We start from the raw sequence: 27,753 nt of genomic DNA, 5'->3' as shown, positions 1-27,753 counted from the left end.
ATAAATAACCAAAGCTTAGAAGATATAAAGGCTTGAAAATACAAAGAATTGATGGATGTGAGACTTTTATAATTTAGAGGGGAGGCACCAAACTTGAAAAAATGCACTTTGTATAATTTAGTCCTTCATTCTTTTGATAAATAATTGTAAGAGACTTATATATATATATATATATATATATATATAAAAGTAAGACCCATTGTCCTATCTTGTAACTTACTTTGAAATTGAATTGTTATTATGCATTCTTCTAGTTCTTTTAAAGTCTTTAAAATGAGAGTATTCTCCTTATAAGAGGAACCTTAGCTTTCAATTTCTTTTGAGGAACTTGGGAAAAGTTCAGGTGTTGTTCTAAGTATTTCACTACTTTGAAGATGCTACAACTAATGTCGTAAGCCTTGTTCCTACTTATTCTTCTACAAAATCTATTTTTCATGGTATAGAAGTCGCCAAGCCTCTTGTCCAATTGCTTATGTTGCATATACTAGTGATTCTTTTATTGACATATCTCACTCTTTGGACCTTAGGTCCTAGGCCATTGATCATATAATTGATAATAAATCATTTTTTTTCCACTTTTGGTTATTTATCTTCTATCACTATGACAAATGGTTCTCAAACATAATCTTGTGCTGGTGTTGTCCATCCTCTTTCCAATCTTTTTATTCATAATTATCCTTATGTCATTGGAGCTCTCTTTAATCTCTTGTCGATTAATAAATTTACAAAGTCTCTTGATTGTGTCATTTATTTTATTGACTTAAGATGTGTACATGTCTTCTATAAACTGAACACATTTTTTATTGTTGGAATGGGGACAACATCCCACTCTTACTCGTTTTGTGAGTCATGTCAGTTATGTAACATCCCAAAAATATATTTAACTATTAGAATACAAGTTCTACATGTTTCTATATAAGCTTAGAGTTTTTCAAATAATTCCTAATACAAGATTAAAACTTATAGAAATACAAATATTTACAATCACATTGACTGCACATGAATCCATCATCTTCTGAAAGATTCATTAAGTATGTCCCTATCAGAGACTAACATATAATCCATACATCAAGAATCAGGGTAAGTTCAAACATCTAATACCGAGTGTCTACAGCGGGACACGGTGTATATGAACTCACTCGTCAACTTTTCACCACCTGATATCTTAGTCTATATGACTTAGATCATTAGTGAATCTAGATAGGTTTTTCATACTTAATGTACCATCAAACTATAACCCATACATTATCCAAAATATATGACATTAATTTCATACAATTTTCGTCATTCATATATAATGCATATCATTCAAGCACATAGCATATAAAAATTCATAACATTCAATAACTTTTCCAACATCAAAAACAATATTTGACTTTCAAACTATCAAAATGTGATATTTTTACATGTTCGCACAACATAAAGTCAAACAATTTTATCAAATAACATCATTGAAAGAGAAATTGAAACTTGGGACCACGTCTCCTCAACATTTGGATCTTCCAGCTTAGAGTACTATTGAAAGTTAAAGTTACTTTCTCTTACCTGAAATTTTTTATTCCGATGAAAATTTTCCCTCAAACAGAGGATTCACTCGAAAATTTAGAAACATAAAGCAAGTTATCCAAACATTACCAAATTTTAGTATAAGCTTAATCAAGTTGGGAGAAACATTTTTCTCAAGTGATTTCATTAAGATTGATGACTAAATCCTAGAGAAAAAAGAGAATAAGAAATATTTTGAGTAAAAATGAACTTACTTTATTCAAAAATTTGATTAGGTAGAAATGTAGGTTGACTCCTCAACTACTGCAATGTGTGATTAGAATTGGAAAAAAATAATTATGAAAGAGAAATTCATTAAACAAAATAAAAATATTTTCTTGAAACCACCTGAACTCTTCTTCTCCGTTCTCATATTTTTATATGTGCTCTTTGTTCTAAACATTGGCAAACTCTCTCCTTTTGGTCTCATAAATATTTTTGCTCGAAATAAATGGTACAAGTATTATTACCTTAGTGTTTGTAGGTATTTCATCTTTGTTGATGTCACGTTCTTCAAAATAATTTCACTTTTGGACCTACATAGTATATATTTGAGACTTTTTCTTTAATTTAATTTTTATCCTTTAAATGAGTCTCTATTCCCGACTTTCTCTAAAAATTAAAATTTGGAAAATTACAAGTATATATAATAATTGTATTAACTATATAGGTAACAAGTTTTGATCCATCCCATCTACATGTCTCAACTTAAAAGAGAAATGTCAGAATATTGAAAAAATATTATTATAATGTAGTACCTAATTGAATATTATGTAATTATGTTTCATTTCCATAAATTAAATACATTGAAATATAATTACGTTTCCTCTTTCATAAATTAGATACCTAAAAATAACTAATTATACGATAAAAAGGTGTAAAACAAATAAAATAAAATAAAATTCATAAAAAATACAGTAAGTAATTATACGATAAAAAAAAGTGCAAAACAAATAAAATAAAATAAAAATACTAAACAAGAGAAAGATAAATTACTTTTTGCTTTGAGATTTAACCTTTTTCAACAATGTTGTCAAAGTAAAATTTTAAGTCAGTAACTAAGTTCTTTTAAACGTGTGTTTGGTAAAAAAATGAATAAAAGAAGACAAAATAAATAAGAAATATGGTATATGGATTTAACATAATAATTTTGAATATATTTTTATTAGCTATTGTATATATAGTGTTTGATTAGTCTTTTTATGACATGAAATAATGAAATCTTCATATTATTTTTATAATATAAAATTTCAAATACATTTTTGTTAGTTTTTAAGGAAAGAAGTCATCAAAATAAATTCAAATAGTAGAAGTGATACATATATTTTAAAAAACAACTACTTAATAGATAGTCCACTCAATTCGTTTCCGTTTAACGAATTAACTTAATTTTTCTTTATAATATTTGTTAATAAAAATTAATATATTTCAATATATAACAAATATTATGTTACTTCAAATTAAGTTTAATAAATTAAAAAAACTTAATGAAAATACGCTCAAAACGTAATGACACCTATATTTTCACTAGTATAAATAAAGAATATTTGATTTGAAAATAAAATTTTCGATTTTATTTTTTCTTTAAATGTATATGAAAATAGAAAATGACAATAATTTGTCATAAAAAACCTTTTAAGAAATAGCTGTGTCAAATAAAATATATTTGGTACATTTGGTACTTGTATTGACATTGTGTCTCTGTAAGTCAGAAATGTATTGAAATTATATTAGGTATTCGTCTTTATTATGAAAAGGTAATAAATGCACATGAAAAATAAAATATCTGTCTAAAGAGAAAAAATGTTATTATCTTCATTATAAAACTTATAAAATAAAATAATTTTCAAAAATAAAATAATCACAATATGAACAAAATCACTGGTTTTTATTCTACACATTATATAATGCAACTATATATAGATTATTTAAAACGACTAACTGTTTACTTAACTTTTGTTAAATGTTAACTTAAAATTATTTTCAACTATATATCACTCCTAATATGTACCTTTTAAGAATTTTTAAAAATAAAAATAAAAATAGGAGATGAAAACTAAATTAGAGTATATTTTCAGAAAATTTGTAATAAAAATATCAGAATTATTTTATAGAAAAAAAATGATTATGTTGAAAACTTTATTAGGTTATAAATATTTGGAGAGTTAGAAAAACTTTGAAGTTACTATACAAGTGTCATCCTTATTGCATTTATTATTATGTTGTCTTTTCACCAAACATTTCATCTTATTTGAATAGACATATACACTTATATTTATATGGATTAGATTGTTGCACCCATTGGCACCTAACCAAATAAATGAATGGTTAATGCTGAATTTTGAAATTTGCAACAACATAAAAAGAATCTCACTTTATAAATTCCCATATCTCATTATCACCAATATGTACAAATATTATCTTTATGTTCATATTCCTATAATATAACTAGATTATAGAATAATAGTTTTATAAAAATTATCATATTAAACATAATTTGACATCAAAATTTGATTTACACTTCAAGTAACAACAATCATCTGCTATCACATGGAAATAGACTCATAGTTTTAACACAGTTAAGGATTTATAAAAGATTTTAATTTTGTTAACATCACATTTACACACTAATGATTTACCTAACTAACTTAGTAGAAGATTAGGTGCATTTAAAAAAAAATGGTGAGTTTAGGTTTAGATGGATACAAATCAATAAAAATATTTGTTTTTCATTTTATAGGAACTAAAACTGTATTTCTAAGATAATATAATTGAACACTAAAAACATATTTAAATAACAAAACTAATTTTAGAAAAGTAACATTATAGTTACTTTTATTAGTTATATTAAATTTGTCTTATGTTAAATATATGAAGTAAGATGTCAATTTCACCCAGCACTTGTAGAATAATGAACTGTTACCATCTGAACTATATAAAATATTAAATGAAATATATTTTGACAAATTGATAACATCACTTTTTTTTTTCTTTAAATAAAAAATAGCTATATTTCCAGGTGGGATATGGCCCTCCTCTAAAGGGAACAACTAAATAAAATCAAAATTAAGAAAAACTGAAAAAAAAAGTTATAATTAAACCTAAATTTAAAAGATGAAAGACTAATTTTAAAAAATAAATTAAAACATATAAATAAGATTAAAAAAATACAAAAAATATAATTTAGCCAAATATTTATAATATTTTTTTTAGAAAAATCATTAAATAAAAATGAATTTTAGTTAAAAAAAACAATTAATTGATATATTAATTCAATTAAATACTATTTTAAATATTAGAAAATTATTAATATTTAAATTAATTCTTATTATTAATAAATAATTTATAAATTGATATTCAATTAGTTATAAAGATTTTAACTATCAATTATTTAGATATTAAAATTAAAATTGGTAGCTAAAACATTAATTTATTAAATAATATCAATTTAAAAGTTATTTATTAATAATAAAAATTAATTTAAATATTTTAAATAATATATAATTAAGTTAATATAATAATTAATTTTTTTTATTTTTAAAAGTAATATTTATTTTATAATTTTCTAATATTGAATACATTTATATAGGAAAAGTTTGATGTGACCTTATTCTCTGATATGAAACATGAATTAAAGTATGGGACTACCCTTTAAAGAGCTTGATTTATAATCTTTTCCTATGATTGGAATTGTGATATCTTTTCCTTCACAAATTGAAATGCTTTATCATATATTAGACAAATAGACAGTTGGTTTTATGTTTGGTCCTTTTCAATGGCATATATTTCATCTTTTAGGTATCACGGTATTATTTTTAAAACAATAAAAGTTAATGATTAAGTGAATGTTTGATACAATTTTTTATTAAGTGCATCACAATGATTGATCTTTTATTTAAAAACATAAAATATACTAAATGACATCAAAGACCCATAAGAGAAAAAAATATAGATTTTTATTATTACATGTGATAGGAAGAAATAAATAGAAATAACAAATATTGTGAAAATCCATCATAGTTTATATACCATTCCCTTAACTTTTTTTTTTTTTTTTATGATGTTAATTTGTTATTTAAATTTGTCTACCTTTTATAATTTTAATGATGCAAACAAAAAGTTCAGCATATGCCACGTGGACTTTAGGCATTGGTGGTTGCATTTCCTTAGTAGTTAGGTTTGGAAAGAAAAGGTCATGCTTATAATAATTACAAAAATATTTTTTTATAATTCATACTCCATCCTGCACCTTAATAAATATTAATATTTTAATTATTTTTAAAATGTATAATAATAATTAATACAAACAAGACTAAGATTTGAACCCATAACAGTAGAGAGAAAGCATAGAAAAAAAAGGCCAAGACCTTTTTGAAAGAAGTGAAACTATAGGCAACAAAGAAGAAGGATAGGGAGAAATATAAAATAAAATAAAAATGTATTATTCTTTAATAAATAAATAAATAAAAGAGTGGAAAAATCATATTTAATAGTTGGAAGAATGGAAAAGTGGCCAAACAAAATAAATAAATTACACGAAAACTATTTTTACATTAATTATAAATTATTTTTATTTCATCAGATGTATTATGAAAATCATAAACGACCGGTAAGGGATATTAAAACTTTGTTACAAGCTAAATTTTCTATAATGCATAGAATTTTAACTATAAAGTTTACCATATCAATAAGGTAGTGTCTAGCACTTTCACACACTATAGGAATGAACTAGTTTAATTTTAAATCAATTTTAGTGTTAGAACTAACAAGTGATTTGTTTTTACCCATATGAACCTTATTCATGGGATCTCCAATCACAAAAGTTGAGTTTTCATAACTTGCTTGTTTGCAAGAGGATTGAGTCTTAGTCCCCTTAATGTTTCTAACATCATGTTTCTCCCTAAGGGTTTTGTTAGAGTACCTTCTAAATTTCGTTATGACCTAACATAATCATTGAAAACCATGAAAAGGGCTTATAGAGAAGGGATACTTGAAAAGTAGGAGTTAAAATTATGAAAAATTATAAAAACGAGTTCTAGAAGGTCAACCTTTTGCTGGAAATAAGTAGTAGACAGTCAAGTAGTAGTAATTGGCTAGATACCCTCATACTCTCGGGTTAGGTTCATAAAATTCAACAACTCATAGGGTGTTTTACTAGTTTTTTTTTTTGTGATATCTTATTTTGTAAAAACATGTTATAAGAAGTGTTTTACCGCAAAGATTATCAAGAGCACTATAACTTTCATAATTTTTTATTATAATTTGACCTAAATTTTAAAACATGAAAGACTAATTTAAAAGAAATTAAAACTTATAAAAAAGATAAAAAAAAATACAAAAATATAATTTAGCCAAATATTTATAATATTTTTTTCAAAGAAAACCACTACAAGAAAATCATTAAATATAAATTAATTTTAGACACCAAATATAATTAATTGCTATATTGACTAAATTAGATATTATTTTAGATACTACAAAAATTATTGATATCTAAATTAATTTTTATTATCGATATGTAAATAGTTTATAAATTGATATGTAATTAGGTACAAATGTTTTAGCTATCAATTAGTTAGATTCTAAAATTGGTAGTTAAAACACCTTAATAGTTAATTAGATATTAATTTATAAAACATTTATTAATAATAGAAAATAATTTATATATAAATAATCTTTTAATATCTAAAATAGTATTTAATTTAGTCAATATAACAACTAATTTTGTTATTTTTAAAATTAATTTTTGTTTTATGATTTTTTAATAGTAAATATTTGGTTGGGAGAACTTGATGTAACCTCTCGTATGTAACACGAATTAAAGTATGGGACTACCTTTAAAAGAGCTTGATTGATAATCTTTTCATATGATGAGAATTGTGATTAATATATTTTCCTACTTAAATTGTCCCAACTACAAAATTTAAATGCTTTAGACAAATAGACCGTTGGTTTTATGTTTGGTCTTTTTCAATGATGTACCTTATATTTCATGTTTTAGTTATCACGGTATTATTTTCAAACAAATGATTGATATTTTATTTAATAACATAAAATATACTAAACGAAAGCGTTTTTATAAATAAAAAAAAACATAAAATATGCTAAATGACATCAAAAGAGAAAAAACATAGATTTTTATTATTACATGTGATAGGAAGAAATAATAAATATTGTGAGAATCCAATCCTATTTTATATATCATTCCTTTAACTTATAGATTTTAAATCTTACTCAATCTTATAAAATATCGATTTATAAAAGAAAATTTGTAGTTATATAATATAAAATATTTTAATTTTTAATTAACACGAGATGCTCAATCATTTAATATTTCCAATATTGTCATGAAAATGATATTAATTTGTTATTTAAATTTGTCAACTTTTTTATTTGAATGATGTAAAGAAAAGTTCAGCATATGCCACGTGTCCTTTAGGTATTGGTGGTTGCATTTTCGTAGTAGCTAGGTTTGGAAAGGAAAGATGATGCTTATAATTACCACAAACAAGGCTAAGATTTGAACAGAGAACAGTAGAGAGAAAGCATAGAAGAAAAAGGCCAAGGCCTTTTTGTTGTTTGGATTAGAAGTGAACTTATAGGCAACAAAGAAGAAGGATAGAGAGATATAAAATAAAATAAAATAAAATAAAATTTATTTTTTAATGAATAAAATTAAAAAGTGGAAAAAATTATGTTTAATAGTTGGAAGAATGGAAAAGTGGCCAAACAAAATAAATAAATTAAATGAAAAATATTTTTATATTAATTATAAATTATTTTCATTTCATTATTTTTCTCTTGATATAAAATTATTTCCTATATTTTAAAGAAATATTTTTAAGAATAAAAATGGTTTTATCTTTAATAATGAAACCAATTTCATGTCTGAATTAGAAGGAATGGAAGCAATTTTTTTTTTCTTTCAATTGATCCCTTCCGTTGTTTTTATAAATAAACAATAGAGTTGTCAATTGAGAGTAAAATTTAGGTAAATATATTTTCTAAAATAAATTATAGTTAATTTGCACAAGTTAAATAAAAACGTTTGTTAAAAATGTTAAAGAACAAATTTGATTTCAGTAATAAAAATTCATTTCATTTTTTTTTTTGAGAAAATCTTCAAAACTGAATCTAGTTTTAACTAATAATATCCATATATATAATATAACAATTTTCATATTAGATCATTGTAAAACATGATTGAAAACATAGAAAAGATAGATTATCTAATGTATAGATAATTATTGTCTTTAAATAACTTATTCATGTTGCGTAAGCCGTTCGTGATATAACATAGCAGAGAAACCCAAAATCTAATTTAATTTTATTTCTATTTTTTATTATTGCATGAAAAAGTATAAAATTAAGCTAACTGCTGAACAATTTGCGCCAGTTTTATGATTGTTATAAGATAGTTGCTATGTTTAATCTTTAAAATCCACTTCTTTCTTAATATATAGTAGTTTTTAATATAATTTGATAGTTTTAATAACTTAAAAAAATAGGTAAATTTGTATAATATGAATATGAATTTATGAAAGTTTTTTTTATAAAATAAATAAACAAATAAAGATACTTAAGGTTACTCTACCTTCTAGAGTCTACAGAATCACCAATAAGTGTGATTAATGATTATATTATTTGAGGTCAAAGTAATATAATCCATTAGTATATCGATATACCAATGCTAATATTCACCCCTTCCTTTATTATATATGTAACTTTAACTTTATGAATTTTTTTTATTATCTTTTGTACCTACAACCAATCAAATCCAGCAATGCCACTTCTACAAGTACATGATTTGATGACTAATATTGCATTGTTCGTCCCTGCTTACCCATTTGGTCCCTCTAAAGGGGTGCCACCACTTTATTAAATTCAACCATTTTTCAACTTTTCTCTGTACGATCTTCAAACTTTTTGAGGATAAAAAGAACAATCATAATAATTTTTCTCCAGAATGAATATGTCCATTTTGCTTTATTCAAGTTCATTCTCCTTTTACTGTTGAAGGAAGGAGTCTGTTATAGTATATCAGATTTGGCAGAAGAGTTTCAGAAACTAGGGTAAAGAAATTGTTCATAGGTAGGTTGGTGAAAACGTAATAAGAATCATAAACAAAGTAGATTTTGGTCTCCCCTATTCAAGTTTGTTGTAATTCTGCACAAGTAATTGTCAATACATTTTGTCCTTCAATCAAAAAGATGGTCTGAGAAGTCAATATTCTGTTGCACCATTTCTTTCATTCTTTTTCTCACATGATTCACCTTTGTTTAAAGAATGTGCATGACAAAACACAGAGAAGGCTTAAAGTGCTCCACTTCCTTCAATCACAATTTAGTACTATACCCCTTTTGATTACCATTTAAGAAAGTATTAATCTTCATACACCTTCATCAGCTTTGGTTGGTAATCCATAACCGTACTAGACTATATACAAATTAATTATAAAATCAAGTATTTTAACACTGATTTTTATTTTATTTTAAATTTTAGATTTTCTATTAACTTTGTAGTAAGGAAAGGGTTGGAATTTGTTTTTACTAGTATTTTTTTATGTAACAAATCAAATTTTCAATATGGACTATATTGAAAATATGTTTAAGACATAGATAAAAATTGACTAATAGTTTTCTTACAAGTACTCATAAGGTTTAAAGTTTAAAGTAGGATCAAAATGCAAAACCAAAAAACATATTTAATCCTAAAATCAATTATTTAAATGCACGACTTACTCTTTTTTTATCAACAAGAAAAAATAAATAAATATGAATCAAAAGGGTGATTCAATTCTTATATATTTTGAACATCAAGCCTAGAAATGTTCAAACAAAAACAACAACCCCTTACCGACAATAGAAAAAAACTCTCACCCAATTTAAAACAAATAATTTGTTTTTAATCGAAAACATACAAACCAATGGATCAAGACACCAATCTAAAAAGGAAAAAGAAACTGGAGAAACTTTAAAAATAACCCAAAACTGGACCTTCAGTTGAGTTAAGGAGAAAATTTCAAAATAATGAATCGGTCATTCCCCAAATATGTTATTTAATTTTTGGTTAGTGATTTGTATACGGTCTAATAAAGCTCGAAAGTTCTGTCACTTAATTTTCATCAGGGAAAAAAAAATGGGTGTGTATAGATATAATACATGGATGATCACACAAATATTTGAGTCTGTTTTACCTTTTCTTTTTAAATGGATGCAACATAAGCATGTGGATCTTATGCTAAGAATTCAAAGAACACAACACATAAATTATGCAGTGGAGGCATTATAATATTGTATGGTGCCCTAGGTTGTTATTAATTATATTTGTTGTTGTATATCTTGAAGTACACGTGTGGAGGGAGAGAGAGGAGATTATGTGAAGTGGAAGCAAATAGCTTTGGGTTGGTCATAAAACAAACTGGTACATACGTTTAACATATATTTTGTCTGGCCCCTTATGATTGATGTGTGTGTGATATGATAACCTTGTGAGTGAAGAAAATATGGAAAAGAAAAAGACAAGGCCATGGAGTCAAAGACAAGACTACCACCTATCTTTCTCAATCCCTTAGGTCACTCTCCAAACCGTTTTCTGCTAGACTCGTCAACCAACATCTCTCTCTCTCTTTCTCTCTTTCTCTTTTCTCTCACTCTTCCCTATTTTGTAAGCAAACCCTTAACCATCACCATCATCATCATGGTCATCATTAGTTGCCTCCCCATGAAGCTTCTTTCTGATCTTTCAACCTTTATAAACCCTTCCCTTGTGCAGATATCAGAGCAGTTGATCCAATGAGGAAGCCAGAAGGGTGCAGTGGTAAAGAGAACAAGTTCAGAAAGGGGTTGTGGTCACCAGAAGAAGATGAGAAACTGATGAAGTACATGGTAAACAGTGGACAAGGATGTTGGAGCGATGTGGCAAGAAATGCTGGTCTCCAAAGGTGTGGGAAAAGTTGTCGGCTACGATGGATCAATTACTTGAGGCCTGATCTTAAGAGAGGTGCATTCTCACCCCAAGAAGAGGAACTCATCATCCACTTCCATTCCTTTCTTGGAAACAGGTTCATCTTCCATTTCCACTCCATTACTGTCTGTATAACTTTACCCATCTTTGTTAATATTAATTACCAATTTCAGATCCATGCATCATTAACAACTGGTAATTACAACACTTCTGCTTTATGGCAAGTAGTACATATATAATGCTTTTCAATGTTTTATTTCTTTTAAGTACCCTGCACTTTCATAATCATGTCTTTAAAGCTAAGCCATTCATTCATTCTATATTGAAGAATAACTCTAATTAAAATGCCACTATATACATACACACACACACACACACATATATATATATATATATATATATATATATATATTTGTAAGTTGCATACCAGACAATACAGCTTTTCTAAAATATCCGAAGTTAATTTTTAACTGCGAAAACCTAGCTAGTCCTAGAGCAATATTAATTAGTATTATGGAATTGTTAATTAATATTATGAAATTGGTTGTAACGGTAGAGTATTCTTTAAATGTAAAATTTAATTTTATTAATTCTTTGCAAATTTACATGAACTCAGAATAGCCATTCAATTTGTTGCTTGGAATTTAGATGAAAAGAGAGATTAAAAGCCACGACCTATAAATTTATGATACATCAAATTCTTGAGCATTCGGATAATAATATTTAAAATAAAAATAAAAATATCTTTAATGTAATCTTTTTTTACTTTCCTTTCCAAACAGTTAATAAACGCAAACTATACTGTGAAAAACAGACATGAAAATTAATATATTAATATTTTAATTATACTTTCTTTCATAATAAAGTTGTTTATCATTTTTTAAAGAGAGAATCAATTTTTTATATTCTCATTCTTATTTTCACTTTACAACTTCATTTAATAATAAAATATTCTATTTAATTAATAAAAATAAATACAAACAAAATTTTTAAATAAAATAATAATATATTTAGTTATCAAATGAAAAAGTGTAAGAGAATATTCATGTCAAAGTATCATTAACTTTTTTTAAAGGTGTCAAATTTTCATTTTTCTTTAAGAAAAGAGGAATATTATGTTTTCACATATTATTATTTTGGTATGTTACTTGCGTCTTGTTTTTCTCTATTTTCCCTATTTATTATTTAGATATTAACATCGACCAATGGTTAAAAAGGAGCTTTAAGAATCATTTCTCAGTAGAAAAAAAAATGTTAATATCCATTTTATTTGTCTTGTATTTTTTTTTTACTGTGGTCACATATCACTTATTACCTTCTTTTTCCTTTGTTTCATTTTCTCCCATTATTTATAAACCCTAAATGCAAAGTGCATTGTAGGTTTACGAGGTTCTCTTCTCCATTTACTATTTAGTAATATTTAATCAGCAAATCCATAATGGAGAAAATTTAGGAAGGTCTTTTCATCTGTCAAAATCTAAATTTCATTAGTCCAACATACGGCACAGTACACATATTTTGAAGTTCAAATAACGACAGCACCATGAATACACACACACGCGCAAAGCAAGAACTTCGAGTTGAAGTCACTCCATGTGTTTTCTTATACTTTCTTTTAGTTTCCCTAAGAAGCATTCCTTTCAATAAACACACGATATAGCTATGAACAACAACAACAAAAAGTGCAGACATCAATTTCTAGTTAATTTTGTGGTGCATATGTGAATTCATTGACCTGATATTACGTGTGTTTCACTTTTGAAGATGGTCTCAAATTGCGGCGCGATTGCCTGGGAGAACCGACAATGAGATAAAAAACTTTTGGAATTCAACGATAAAGAAAAGACTCAAGAACATGTCGTCTGCAACCACAGGTTCAACCTCAACAAATGCTAGTGAGACCTCATCTGAACCATGTAAAGACCCCAAAACAGGAGGGTTTGTGCCTACACAACATCATCAGCATGCAAGCTATGTGCATGTGTTTGGTTCATCTCCATCACAGTCAATTCAAACCACAGCTCTGAATACAATGATTGAAAGGTTGCCTATGTTGGATCATGGACTAAACATTGGGCCATGGTTTTCTCAAAGTGAAGTTGAGAAAGGTTGTTATTTAGAAAACCAAGTGTTTGGGAGTGTGGATATTGGGGTTGAGGGGGATATGTTTGATCCTCCCCTTGAGAATCTAAACACCAGTATCAATCATAACCTGAGTAAGAAAGAAACTAACAGCAGTTACTTTGATGACTTAAATAGTATCCTTAACAACTGCAACATTGGCATAACCAGTGAAAATAAGGAAGGGGTGGAGAATTTGTTTCAGCAAGAGTTAGCAACGGCAGAATGGGATTTTGAGGAGTTGATGAAAGATGTTTCCTCCTTTCCCTTTGTTGATTTTTCATTCTGATTTTGAATTTTCTGGGGATTCCATGTTGCCAAATCCAAGCCTCTAGAACCCTAGCTATGAACCTTATTCGAGTCTTGTAAGTTGTATTATACACTCTTATTTTTTGCCCTTATACCGAATTCACAATCACAAAAGTTAGCAAACAGGTATAGGTCTCAAATAAAAGAATCAATTGGTGATCGTGTAATTAGTCTTGAAGGTTAATTAACTTCTGCCCTAACAATTTTTATAAGATCATCACTCCTTTGCTGCTGTGGAAACCTGTGTAATCTGCCATACTTGTAAACAGAAGGATGTGAATAGATTGTTCTACATTATTTTTGTTTTCCCTTGTTCAAGCTTTTTGCAGATATATATATACACATAGTACTCATTGTTATATATATTAATACTTGGTTTTATATAATCTGAATCCTGAGATGTGCAAATGAATACTGTTACTGGCGACAGGTTTGTAGTAATCATTGATTCCGTTCTTAAAATCTTTGAAGCAATCAGATATATATGCTTTCATGATTGTTTACATATACTTTGGAAAGGTTAATTAATCGTAAAAAAACTCCACTTGGTAGAAAATGAGGGTTAATGGGCATCAGTTGTGGAATTCATCATACTATATGGAAGCTAGTTTAAGGTAAATGGTTTAATTCAAAGAGTAATTATAAGCTCAGCATTGATCATTTCAAGCCTTGAAAAAGGAGTAAATATAATTATTATATTGACAAACCAAAAAATATGTCATAGAATATATAATCAAGAAGTGAATGTAAAGCAACTTTTAAATTTGAAATGGACATGAATAAAGATAAGAAAAAAAGTAGTGCCCTACTCTTTTCTTTTGCCATTTTATTGTAAAGAGGTTTTGATCTTATATAGATATCACGTATGGCTATTTTATTGTAATTTCTACACTTTTTGACATCGTTTTCGTCATTTTTTATTTATTTTTTACAGTAAAAATAAAATAACGCATATTCTGATACACCATTTGCCTGCCATTTTATTGAATATGATAAACATTAAAAAAAAAAAGAATTGATAGAAATAATTAACGATGAATTTACACAAATTCTTCCTGCACCCCGACTTTTTTACCTGCATCCTATACATTTTAAATTTCCAAAAATATCTTTCATTTCAGATAAATTAAAAAAAAAATACATTCCAGTAAATTAAATCTTAAATAAATTATTTTTTTCTGGAAATTAAATTTTGAAAACGTATTTTAGAAAAGAGATTCTGAAATCCAGAAAAATGTTCTAAAAATCTAAACCAAGAGAAGTATTTCTGAATATTCTGCTATCCGCACCCCGTTTTATTTAAGGTCATTTTTGTCCATAAAAATAGGGTGGGTGTAGGAAGTAATTTCCAGGAATTCATTGTTTATATGGGCCACGCTTCGCGGGTTTGTCGTAAGTCAAAAGCCCAGCCCATTTGTAATGATAAAATAGAATATTCAGTCAGGTGTGAGACACACACTGCTTCCAAAAACGGCCATGCTGCTGATTGACACGTGGATATGATGGAATCATGTAGATTCTTCTTTCCCCTCAATTATTGAGTAAAATCAGAATATTCTGGTGTCGTTATAAATCTGATGATAATTTTTTTAAAATATTTTTAAGATTTAATTAATTATAAATTGAAGTATTTTTAATTAATTTTAATACAATTTCCGTTTTATTTAAAATTTAATTAATGTTTTAATGTAAATGGTGAGGGAAAATTAAGAGTAGAGTGTTTTTATGGCTATTATAAATGTGAGCTTAAAGATTGAAGATGAAAAGGGTTTAGTTAGGGTTTGGTGGAGTATTACTCAGCAAAGCATTATGCAGTGATGCTGATTATGAAAACTGTTATTTCACTTTATTTGCACTGCACTTTTTAATATAAGTTTATTATTATATGCTTAACTTTCATAACAATGGTGATTAAAAAGAAACCAGTTGAATTGCAAGACTTCTTGATAATGTTTTTTAAAAGTGTAATTTGATTTTGAGATTAGTTCTAATGCGATGTTAATCATTGGATCAAATTATCTTTTACTGCAATTGTCAAACACTAAGATTCAAGTTCATGATGTGCCAAAACCAAATTATAAAAATTACAGTAACTATTCATTAGTTGGTTAAAATATATAATATTAATATTTTCTTTTTTAAGTACAATAAAAATAAATATAGAAAACACTCTTAATAATAGATAATTCGAAAAATTTGCATGCGATCCAAACATTGTATAGTCATTGTAAAAAAGATTATAGGATAAAATATTGGGAAGAAATAGTGATAAAAATATAGAGATTTTTTTATTTATTTACAAATTGGTTTTTCTACCGTTATTTAAAATCTCGTGTGTGAGAAAAATAGTTATGATTATCTTTTTTTTTCTTCTAAAATTATGAATTTCGTACACAAATTCCTTATTAATTTTTTTTATATATAAAGAAACTATTTATAAGTATGTAACATTTAACATGTAAGCACAACTTTTGTTTTATATTTGATACAAAATAACTTATATATAAACAAATGAATTCTTTTGAAGATATTAAAACATTACAAGATACTTATCAATAATTGTATTTTTTTGGGGGGACTAATTTGAATATTTGTTTTTTTACTGTTGAAATGACATTTTAATGTTATTTAGAGTTTTATATACTAAAACAGTACAAAATTATTATTAATTCTAAATATAACAGGATTATCTTAGAAACAAATATTTTATCAAATTTAGGAAAAAAGTGAGCAATTTTTTTAAATTAACATAAAATAAAATAACAAATAGGAAATAAAATAGCTCCTTAAATGGATTTTATCACTGTTTAAGACTTTATACGTTAAAAATGATCGAAACGTATTTGTTGTTAAATATATGAATTTTCGTATTTAACTTACTTTCATTTTTATTCCAAAAATTAAAAATATTTTCCTTTTTTAAAACACCATAATTGGATACTAAATTTATAGTAAATAAAAAATACAAATTGTCATGTTTTTTTATAGTCTATCAATCTGCAATAAATTTGACATGCGTGCATAAATGTCGAAATAATATCACAATAAAGGGATTTACTAAATTGTATCCTACAAAATTAGTTAATAATTAATAATAATAATAAAATTGTCAATATATAATTTGATAGTCATAAATAACTTTGATTTACTAAATTAACTAATACACAATATATTCTACAAATAAATTAACTAATGTGTATGGAAATTAAATTGACACAACTTTAATATTCAAGAATGAAATCATAATTACTTGTTAATTTCTATTACTAAAATCTTTTGACCTAATTTCAAAGATTGAAATGGCTTATACTTATGCTTTTAGATGGTTTACTTTATTATAATTATTTGTTTCAGTAAGAGTTAAAAGAAATTAATTTGATATTGTAATAATAAAAATAAATAAATATATTTGAGAGAGCTAAGATTGGAAGAAGAAGAAATAATAAAACAAGTTTCAAAATAGTTTTAGTTTTTCAAATACAAATAGAAATTTTAAGAGAAAGAAAAGTGATTCTCAACAGTGAAAAAAACACAGTGAATTTATAAATAATTTTATATAATTAATTACAAAACAACATTATTCAAAGAAAGGAAAGTGCAACGGAATTTCCCCTTAGGAATTTCAGTGGACCACGCGCTATTATTTTGCCTGTGGATTCTTCCCTTGTCAATTCCGCTCTATTCCAAACGCAAATTACATAATATATGTGACAAAAAGTGATATAGAAAACAAAATTAAAAATTAATAATATTATAAAATATTACATGTTCCTATTGTTCAATTTTATGTTTGAAGAGATCAATAATAATTTATTTATATTTTTTCACAACAAAATTAAAGTCAAAAAATTAAATAATAAGATTATTTGTGTTTAGACTGCTTTTGTTTCTAATTAGTCAGTGGTTGTTGAAGGTTTTCATGTTTCAATCAAAACATGAACTGACTCAAACTTTATAAAAGACTAAAAGATAATTATTATTTTTTGGTCAATATCACTTTTTGAATGGTTCAAATCTAGTCTTCTTCACCACATATTTTCTCCATGGAGCAAAATTCCAGTATTGACTGGAAAATATATGACGTCTTAATTTATGAGATGAATTTAGGATTTAGGGTTTGTTCTGTATTATTTGATTTTATCTTTTAAAAATTGGTGTTACCATTAAGACATGAATGAATTAAAAAAAAAATAAGAATATAAATTATTTTTGAACTTGACTCCTATGTGAAAATATATTGGATTCTTAAATTTACGTGAGACTATACTCACAATACCAAAACACTTCTCAATGGTAATATTTGCGTAAATTTTGTATTTTTAAATTCTGATTTTGAGTTATTGTATGGTTGTTTCTTTCTACATCTCCATAAATTATTCTCTCACCTTCATAAATTTTTATATTTCCAAAAATATTTTTTTATAAGTCTTTTTTAAATTCGTAATTAGCTTCTGCATTAAGTCTTTTTTCATATATAATGTAATCCAAAAATTGACTTTCAGATTACATAATTTAAAAGTTTTTTTTTAAATACATATCTGAATTGCATAATCCAAAAACTAATCTATAAAAATATACAAAAATAATAAAAATATATTTTTACGTGTCGTAAAATATGAAAAAAAAAAAAAAGTGAAGGAATAAACACTCTTATCATATTAGCCTAACGGTAATAATGGCGGAAGCTTTTGTGGTTTTAAATTCTGATTCTGAGTTATCATATTAGCCTAACTTTACATGGAAAGCGAAAACACAATCTTTTTTGTTTTATACATTTTTCATGGGACCCAATATCTATTAGCTTTATATTACTACTAATAATTAATTTTCCAAGAAACTGGTTCACTATTTTCAGTGACATCATCTATAAAACTGAAATTAGAGATTAATACATCTTCAATACATTTTAAAAAATAATAAATTTACTAATTAATGTTTATTAAAATTAAATAAAATATCTATATAATTTTGAATGGATTTGAATAAAAAATATAACAGAGTCAGTAGTTGGACACGTGGTGGTAAGCATGCATGCAGTGGGAGTTTGAGACTTTTGATGTTGATGAAGCATTGTCTGGAATATAGTAGTGCCACATGTTTTAACAATTCATGGTAAACAAGAGGTGCCGATTGAAATAACATCATTCACTTTCTCACCTTCTCTTCTCTCACGTTCAACCTAATTGGGCCCACATTTGTCCCTGTTCTACTTTTTCTCCTCTACCACATTCTTTCTACTTCCAACGTTTTTTGTCTGTTCTCTGTGTTCCATTATCATTCTCGCATGCATATTTTGTGACACGCATCATGCAATGGTGTGCTACCTCTGTTGTTGTTCGCTTCAAGTTATTGCTGCTTAATTTCAAAGCTACCTTCAACTGTCTTAATGCGGAGTTTCAAACCTTTAATTTCGTGTAACTATGGTACCTCAAGCAAGTGAATCACCTTTTGGGTACTAGAAAAATCTGAGTTGTAGTTTGCTTCTGTTGCTTATAATTGGTTGGTTTGGCTTTCTTTCAAAGCCCAAATGTCCAAGTTTTGAATTTTAGGCTGAAGCAACCGAATTTAGGTGGTAATAAATGTCTCTTGTTCTTAAGGGGAACTCACCTGACCCTATTTCATGTGGGTGACCCTTTTTTGTTAGCTTTTTTTAGTGTGTTTTAGTGCTGTTTGCATTCTTTACTGTAATTAGTGGCTTTGCTCATAGTGACTGAGAAGGACTATTCTGTGCAATTGGGGGAGAATATAAAAGGGCATCTCCTTTACCAACTTTTTATCCCTGTGGAGTCTATCCCTATTCCATTTTGATTTGACTTGATTGGTTGGTGTGTATTTAATCGCATAGATACCAAGATATTACGCAGCCTATACTTAGGGACCGAAATTATGAAGTCTTTAAGCGTTAATGTTGAAGGCAAAAGGTTGGCGCATGTCTGATATTGGAGCTCCTTCAGTGTCTCTTCAGTTATGTATCACTAGCCTCAATAAGTGGTCTTGAAAAACAACACAGTCGATTTGGCTTCTCGGAGATGGCTGAGAAAGAGACTATGTATTCATTAGGTGATTGGACGAGAATACCAATTTGTACTTTCTTTAAGGATGCAAGGTATGACATGTTTATGTTCTTATGGCATTTCTGTAGTAGTGGTACATATCTGTCTGAAGATCGCAAGTTCTAACTTCAAAGGCCAAACTGATAGTGTTGTTCATTAAACAGAAACTGCACATTTACATTCTTTTTCCTGAAAATTTCCATCCGTTGTACGTATTTGAATGATGTAAATTTGAAGGCGTGGTTGACAATTCCAGTTTTAAATCCATGCTGAGCTGTTAGGATGAACGCTTGATTTTCTTCTCATTGCAGACTGGTTTTTAAAGCAGACAATCTTGGTCGGGAAATTTTGTCAATTGCATTGCCTGCAGCAATGGCTTTGACGGCTGATCCTATTGCTTCATTGGTTGACACAGCGTTTATTGGCCAAATAGGTATGTTCTGTTATTGGTTTATTAATTTGAGCATATCATACACATTTCTTATTTCAAACAATAGGTGCGTGTGACTGTTTGAAGCAGTAACACTAGAATTTTTCTGTATCTATGGGCCGACGATGCTTCAACTGACTTGCTTATCAGCCTAATTGTATATATGAATATGACAACAGAACAACAGGAAACATGTTAGTCAGGAGTACTATACTGACATGTATTTGAATGCCTTATTTACTATTGGTTCGTGCAGGTCCAGTAGAGCTTGCTGCTGTAGGAGTTTCAATAGCTCTCTTCAATCAAGTATCAAGGATTGCAATATTCCCTCTTGTCAGTGTCACCACCTCTTTTGTGGCTGAGGAAGATACCCTTAGTGGAGCAAGCCCTCAGATAGAGGAGGGTAAATGCTTGGAAGCAGGTCCACCTATGGATACTGAAACCAAAGAGTTATTACCACAGAAAGGTATCATACCATCTGCCATTCTTTTGTATAGGTTTGGTTTCTGGCAAGTTTTCTTGGCTTCTGCTCAAGAGCAATGATCTATTGCTCTGCAGGATAACCAATAAAAGGTTTTGTGAGTTTCCAACAAGACCCTTTCATTTTCTTGGTGAGGTACAGGTGGAAATGTGCACAATTCAGATTTTGTTTGTGAATCTATTAATATAGTTCAGGAGGAACACAAGAAAAGGCATATCCCTTCAGCTTCAGCGGCATTATTTATTGGTGGTGTTCTTGGCCTCATCCAAGCAATATTTCTTATATCTGCGGCAAAACCTTTATTGAATTTCATGGGAGTAACTTCTGTAAGTTCCTTAGGTTTAAGGAATGTTACTTTTAGGATTATAGCACTTTGGTGTTTACTTTAACTTGTTCCTTAGTGGCTTGACCTTATTTGAGCATGGGATGATTGCCACATAATTTAAATTATTTATACAGGACTCTCCTATGCTACACCCTGCACAGCAGTATCTGAGATTGAGGTCCCTCGGTGCTCCTGCCGTTCTTCTTTCCTTGGCAATGCAAGGAGTTTTCCGAGGATTTAAAGACACAAAAACACCTTTATATGCTACTGGTATGCCTTGACAAACTTAAATTATCATCGATTAAGTGTCACAAATCACAATATCCTGCTATTATCTGATTATAATTACTCTTTCCTTGATGTATCTAGTGGCAGGAGATGTAACTAACATAGCATTGGATCCTTTATTCATGTTTGTATTCGGCTACGGTGTCAGTGGTGCAGCCATTGCACACGTTATATCTCAGTATGTTTTATTTAACTGTAATTCAAATGCTCTGATTATACCATTGTTAAAAGTATGGAAGACTCTGCAAAGTACTTTTATGCTGAGATATCTTGTAAGTTGCATAGTGTTTTCCTTTTGTTCATTTTGATCCTAATTATCCTTTATTTTCAAATTAACTGTGTAGGTACCTAATTTCAGGTATACTCCTGTGGAGGTTGTTGGAACAAGTTGACCTTATACCTCCAAGCTTAAAGCATCTGCAATTAGAACGTTTTCTTAAAAATGGTAAGAGTTTGTCTTGCCCTGCCAAATTATCTACAAGAAATAAGAACTGGGGAAGGATGAAGAAGCCGTGGTACCTGTATTAGGATTAAACCATAATGAAAATTATTTACTAAAGATGCAATATATATTTCCTAGCAGTACTAAATAATGAATACCTTATTTCATTTTATTTAATCATAAATTTTGCAGAGTCAAAATTTTCTTGTAGAAATTTCTATGGTGTTTTCTCTTATCTTTTTCATTCAAATTGATACTTCTACTAATGGTTTTCGTATAGATTAAGAACTAACACGTCATGATTGAGACTTGACACCTTTTTTGTTCTTTCGTATTTTATTGTTGCCAACCAGGTTTTCTATTATTGATGAGAGTCATCGCTGTAACATTCTGTGTGACACTGGCTGCATCATTAGCTGCACGGCAAGGATCAACATCCATGGCTGCATTTCAAGTCTGTCTGCAGGTTTGGTTGGCAGTTTCTCTTCTTGCCGATGGTCTGGCCGTTGCTGGGCAGGTTAGATATAACTACTTTGCCCAATAAATACCTTGCTATGTTACTTCATGATGGTTTCATACCAAAACACTTTCTAAAATATCAACGACCTCCACTTTAATAATGTGTTCTTGTATGAGAAAAATGAAAAGGTTTTGGATAACATTATCGATTGTTTGTTTGAATTCATTTCCAATGTACACTTTCCTGTGAAAAGGTAGGAAAGTGATTAAGTTGGAAAGAGGATTGGTTTGGTATGAAATGATCTATATTCAATGGCTAACTGAATCTTCAAAAGTGGAAAAATTACATGCTTATTATACTCCAAGTTCTTGGTAAAATGTCATTTACCATCATGTTGGTTTCAGGCTATTCTTGCTGGTGCATTTGCTAATAAGGACTTCAACAGGGCATCGGCAACCGCATCCCGAGTTCTGCAGGTGCTTTAGAATCTTAAATGAAATCCTCATCCTTTACAAGACATATTGTAAATGTGACACACTATTATACTGCAGATGGGTTTGGTTCTAGGATTGGTACTTGCATTCATTCTCGGAACAGGTTTGCACTTTGGTGCTAGAATATTTACAAAAGATGCTGAAGTTCTCCGCCTCATTCAAATTGGGATCCCGGTAATTAGTCATTTTCAAATTGGAAAGGATATTGGTAATCTATCTTTCCAACCCCCAGGGAGACTCACATTCATGTTCATTCTTTTACCAGTTTGTGGCAGTCACTCAACCCTTGAATTCTTTAGCATTTGTATTTGATGGTGTCAACTTTGGAGCTTCTGATTTTGCATATTCAGCCTTCTCCATGGTGGGTTTTTCTTCTATGTTTTAATGTTGATATTATGTTAAATATCCAACCTTCTGCACAAAATATTAAGGGCTTTACTTAATTATGGTAACTCTCAGGTTGTGGTGGCAGTTCTAAGCATCATTTGTCTGCTTATTTTGTCGTCCACTGGTGGTTTCATTGGTATTTGGGTTGCTTTGACCATCTATATGGGTCTTAGGGCATTTGCTGGCTTCTTGAGGTAATAATGAATTTCAAGGGTTACTATTCCTAATGTTTTCCTCCTAATTGACTAATGAATGAATACGTTGATGCAGGATTGGAACAGGATCAGGACCTTGGGAGTTCCTGAGGAGCTCATAATAATAGCATTCCATGAACCAAAGTTTCAGCTTCATAAGCCTATAGGTTGCAGTGGTAATTGCTAAGTACATTTAAGCGAGAAGCTTTCCCTGGGTTTTTTAGTCGCTTTGAAAATTCTTCAGAGAAAGAATAGGCACTGTTTGACCTCTGCTTCATAGAAAAAGTCTCTAACTGTACTCATAGTCTCGTATATGTATGAAATGAAATATAGAATCAACAATGAAAATGTAAGATTGTAGGGAACAATCACTGGTTCCTTTTTAGCTTTGTATATGGTGATCCCTACTGTAATTTGTCGAAAATCAAATTTTACAAAATTTTAATCAATACATACTTTCTGCTGATATGATCTAATATAGGGAAGTTCAATCCCATCTAAAAAAGAGAATGATTGTGTTATTGAACAAGCTATCAACGACCTTCTGTTTTACTTCTAAAAATTGAGATGAACTTTTCTGAAAGTTATGTTACAACTTACAATACCCTCTGTTTATTTTCAATACTCCCCGTAATTTCTTTATGTTTGCACAAAGCCACTTCTAAGGAAAAAAAATAAAAACATTAAATTGAAAATAATCATATTTATACCAAGTGAACTAGAACCCTTGATATCAGAACATCACGAGTTTTTGCTTTTTTTTTAAAAAAAAATGAGCTATTACTACATCTATCTGAATATATTCAGACATTTGATTTGAAAGCAAGTTATATGGTTTGAAATCGGATAGGAAACATTCCAAGTTTCTGACGGCATAATGCCGCAAAACGATTGGAATAAAAAACAAATTAGAAAAGAACAAAGAATTTAATCGACTAAATTACTTTTAGTGTTCACCTTTAACAACCTCAAAAGGCCATCATCAATTCCTTTCTTAACCAAATTGGCATCAAAATAGTCATGAACAAAAATAAAGACTTTGCATGGTATTAAATTAACGCAAACTATTAATATGGTAGATGTAGCTAACTGGTTGCTAACTGCAAACGGGAAAATAACCGTACTCTTGGACTACATCGGATGCTTCCCAGAACCAAGCAGCTGACCAATTAGATTAGTAACCTAATAAAAACAAGAAAACTGCTTAGACAACAAGACAATCACTATATTCAACATTTGCAGTCTCCCATGATTTCAAAAGCAAAAACCATACTGAAATCAGAACTTCCATGATCCATATATACTTAATTTGCCTTGCATTGTGCAAAATTATCAAGACAATTATAGTCCAAACAGGAATTTTATACGAGGAGCACAAATTTAACCAAGTACTAAAACCCCATTAAGATTTCATCCCATCTGAGAAACTAAAGCATAATATGGAATATGATGAGAAAAGAATAATAGACAACTCAAAAGGTGGCCGTGATTCATCAAAAAAATAAACATAGAATAGAAAAACATCTTACCTGCCAGTATTTTGAAACACAGCGATCAATGCAACTATTTTCACCCATATTTATCTCAGGCTCCTTGTACCTGAGAAAAGAATGTGATAAACAGATTATCATAACATTCACGTAGAGCCATCGTAAAATAATGCGACAGCAGACAACTCTCTTTGGGAAATAAGAAACTAATCTCCAAATTGACTGCATGACATTTGAAGAGCATCAAGCATGCTCAAGCAGTTTACACAATTAGAAAGAGCTCCTCTACCTATTCTCAACACATTTATTGAAACAGGTGTCGGTGATCCTGAATATTAAAAACAAAAAAAGTGAATTATTATGCCACCAACAAATCTTCTCGAAAAAAATGCAATCCAATTCTACGGTATACTTGCTAACAAAGCAAACACTATCAACGCAAGCAAGAAGGGAAACCTACTTATTGAATGATTCGACCCTATGTTCCATCTCCTTTTCAGCCATTCCAAATATCTGCTCCATTATAAAATTTAAACATGAAAAACTGGTGTTTCAAAAATACAAGGAAGAGAAAAGAACAAACACCTACCTGTTCTTTATCTAAAACATCCGGGGAGATGTTGGCAGCCATTTTACCCTAAAAAATATCAGATGATAAATTCAGATAATGGAAATCAAGGAGTACAAGAAAACATAAATTTTTCAGAATATTCTGAACTAAAAGGGATGAACCATCTAACTCATAAGAGCTACTGTTGACGTTTATGGTAAGCTGCTAATAAACCACATTCCAAATTATTCACTGAGATACATATCGAAGTTTGATTAAAGAGATTTTTGTCAACTAAGTGGTATTAATTTGTATACTACTCAACGATTCTCCATATTGATTAAAGAGATTATAGGCCATTGAATTGGATTAGTACTGAAGGATTGTGATAATTTACATAAGATGAAGGACATCACCAAGTAGATTTTCAATATTTCTATTTGAAAGTTTGCAACAATAATTTACAAACAAAATGTCAATTATTCCTGATAAAATTAAGGCATCATCTTCACCTGGAATAACCATATTATATATCACACAAATTTGTCCAATTCTGTAATCAACAAAATCGTAGCTACTATTCACATATCGAACCATCCAAATGCTTCTTTTCCAATTATACACCAGAGAATTACCAAAACTACATCCCTAGTTCAGTTTTTGAAGCAAAATAAAAGAGTGTGAAAGAAAAACGTACAATAATTTGTTGGATCGTTGAGAGGAAGCGCGAAGCAACACACAGACTCCAATGGCGGCACTTGAATGAGACTAGGTTTCAGGAGACAAAATTTGAATTTGAATTTTTCATATTTTTTTATTTGAATTTTAGTAGTCCATATGGTATATTTTAAATAAAATGAGATAAATGAGTATATTTAATTAAAAATATAGGAAAAATAAATCTTTGATTAAAAAATTAATAAAATGTAAAATTCATTTTATTGTCAAGCAAATGAGAATAACATTTTAAAACTAAAAAAGATTTGAGTATTATTTAATATAACTTTAAAGGAGGAAAATGTAATTTACTCTAATAATTAGTATGTGTGTGTATATATTGTAATTTGATTAATTAAATAACTATAATTACTATATGTATTTTGAGTCAAATTAATTTATGAGATTAATATTTTTTAATTTGAAATTATAGGAAACTATAATTATTTTAAGACTTAGATACACTTGTAGTCTTTATAAAAGTTTAATAGTATTTTTGTCTAGCAATTTTGTGAAAGTGAAGAATTTTAATCTATTGATGATGTGTTTTTTCAATCTATTACAGGAAACATTAACATATTAAAAAATAATAACAACGTTAGTTATTTCTTTACGTAAAATATTAATAATACTATTAATTATAAGTTTTAATATTATTATCACGGAAAATGCTTTTAATGTTTTGTGTTAACACTTAAACAATATATTATGTTAAACTAAAATTGTTTAATTTTGAAAAAAAAAATTGTGTTACTAAAATTTTATAATACCCAAAGTGAAATTAATTATTTTTTAAAATTGAGATAGTTAAATTATGAATGAAGGCTATTTATAGGTGGAGGGTACCAAAATTTGGACTTATAAGAGTAATTGTTTTTCATTTTCTTACTATATTATTTCTCCAGGGAAGTTTTTAACTCCTTCGTTCTTTTAGAATACATTTCTAAATATTTTTTAGTAATTGACTACGTCTTGGTATTTATTTTTTATTTCTGTGGATTTCAATTCATAGTTTTCTCCAAGTCAGATTTTTACCTTCTTATTCTTCAAATGATTTTTAGAAAAACCTAAATTTTGTATTTGAAATTTTGTTACTAATATATAAATTTTACATTTTTCAATTATTAGTATGAAGCAAAAAGTTTAAAGGTTAAATTGTAGGATTGTGAAGGAATATTTTCTTCTCATATGCACATTGTTTGTATCTGGAGATTATTTCAAATCCTTTGATTTAGGCATATAAAAAAACCTTAAAAGGATACTTAAATTAAAAATGCTCTAATTCCAACTTCTAAACTATTACTACCCAGTTACAAAGAGAAAGTTAACCATTCATATAATAAGCAAAATTATAAGTGAGGTTGAGTGGCAGGAATAACAATCCCACCCAATTTTGCTTGAAATTAGGTTTTGTGGCTCCGAATATTGCTTGAAAAGGCATATTGAGTGTGGTCACTTACCCATAAATGATACACGATTTATTTGGGGGTGGGCCAAGTAA

The 27,753-nt window shown here is 28.3% G+C and overlaps 3 protein-coding genes across 3 annotated transcripts; 2 read left to right on the top strand and 1 right to left on the bottom strand.

Annotated features, from left to right (window-relative positions):
• The first annotated feature begins 11,306 nt into the window (after nt 1-11,306).
• On the top strand, nt 11,307-14,259 carry LOC137817080 (transcription factor MYB46-like). Its single transcript, XM_068620310.1, has 2 exons — nt 11,307-11,608; nt 13,276-14,259. Exons 1-2 carry the CDS (start codon nt 11,340-11,342, stop codon nt 13,919-13,921), a joined length of 915 nt encoding a protein of 304 aa, XP_068476411.1. The 5' UTR covers nt 11,307-11,339; the 3' UTR covers nt 13,922-14,259.
• Nucleotides 14,260-19,605: 5,346 nt separating this feature from the next.
• On the top strand, nt 19,606-23,961 carry LOC137817006 (protein DETOXIFICATION 42-like). The gene is given in 14 exon segments (XM_068620207.1): nt 19,606-19,933; nt 19,935-20,047; nt 20,306-20,427; nt 20,681-20,890; nt 21,047-21,231; nt 21,365-21,500; nt 21,600-21,696; nt 21,863-21,963; nt 22,314-22,477; nt 22,825-22,896; nt 22,972-23,088; nt 23,180-23,275; nt 23,374-23,495; nt 23,572-23,961. Coding segments are annotated over 14 exon segments (1,668 nt in total). The 5' UTR covers nt 19,606-19,846; the 3' UTR covers nt 23,618-23,961.
• A 442-nt stretch (nt 23,962-24,403) lies between these two features.
• LOC137817005 (mitochondrial import inner membrane translocase subunit TIM10-like) lies at nt 24,404-26,364 on the bottom strand. Its single transcript, XM_068620206.1, has 6 exons — nt 26,233-26,364; nt 25,575-25,622; nt 25,446-25,498; nt 25,275-25,313; nt 25,025-25,094; nt 24,404-24,677 (listed from the first exon to the last, which is right to left on the bottom strand). Exons 2-6 carry the CDS (start codon nt 25,614-25,616, stop codon nt 24,627-24,629), a joined length of 255 nt encoding a protein of 84 aa, XP_068476307.1. The 5' UTR covers nt 25,617-25,622; nt 26,233-26,364; the 3' UTR covers nt 24,404-24,626.
• Nucleotides 26,365-27,753: the final 1,389 nt, after the last annotated feature.

Source organism: Phaseolus vulgaris, unplaced genomic scaffold, assembly GCF_000499845.2.
Source record: "Phaseolus vulgaris cultivar G19833 unplaced genomic scaffold, P. vulgaris v2.0 scaffold_15, whole genome shotgun sequence".
Classification (NCBI taxonomy): Eukaryota; Viridiplantae; Streptophyta; class Magnoliopsida; order Fabales; family Fabaceae; genus Phaseolus; species Phaseolus vulgaris.
The sequence above is the reverse complement of the archived record's forward strand: the minus strand, read 5'-3'. Positions and strand labels throughout refer to the sequence as shown.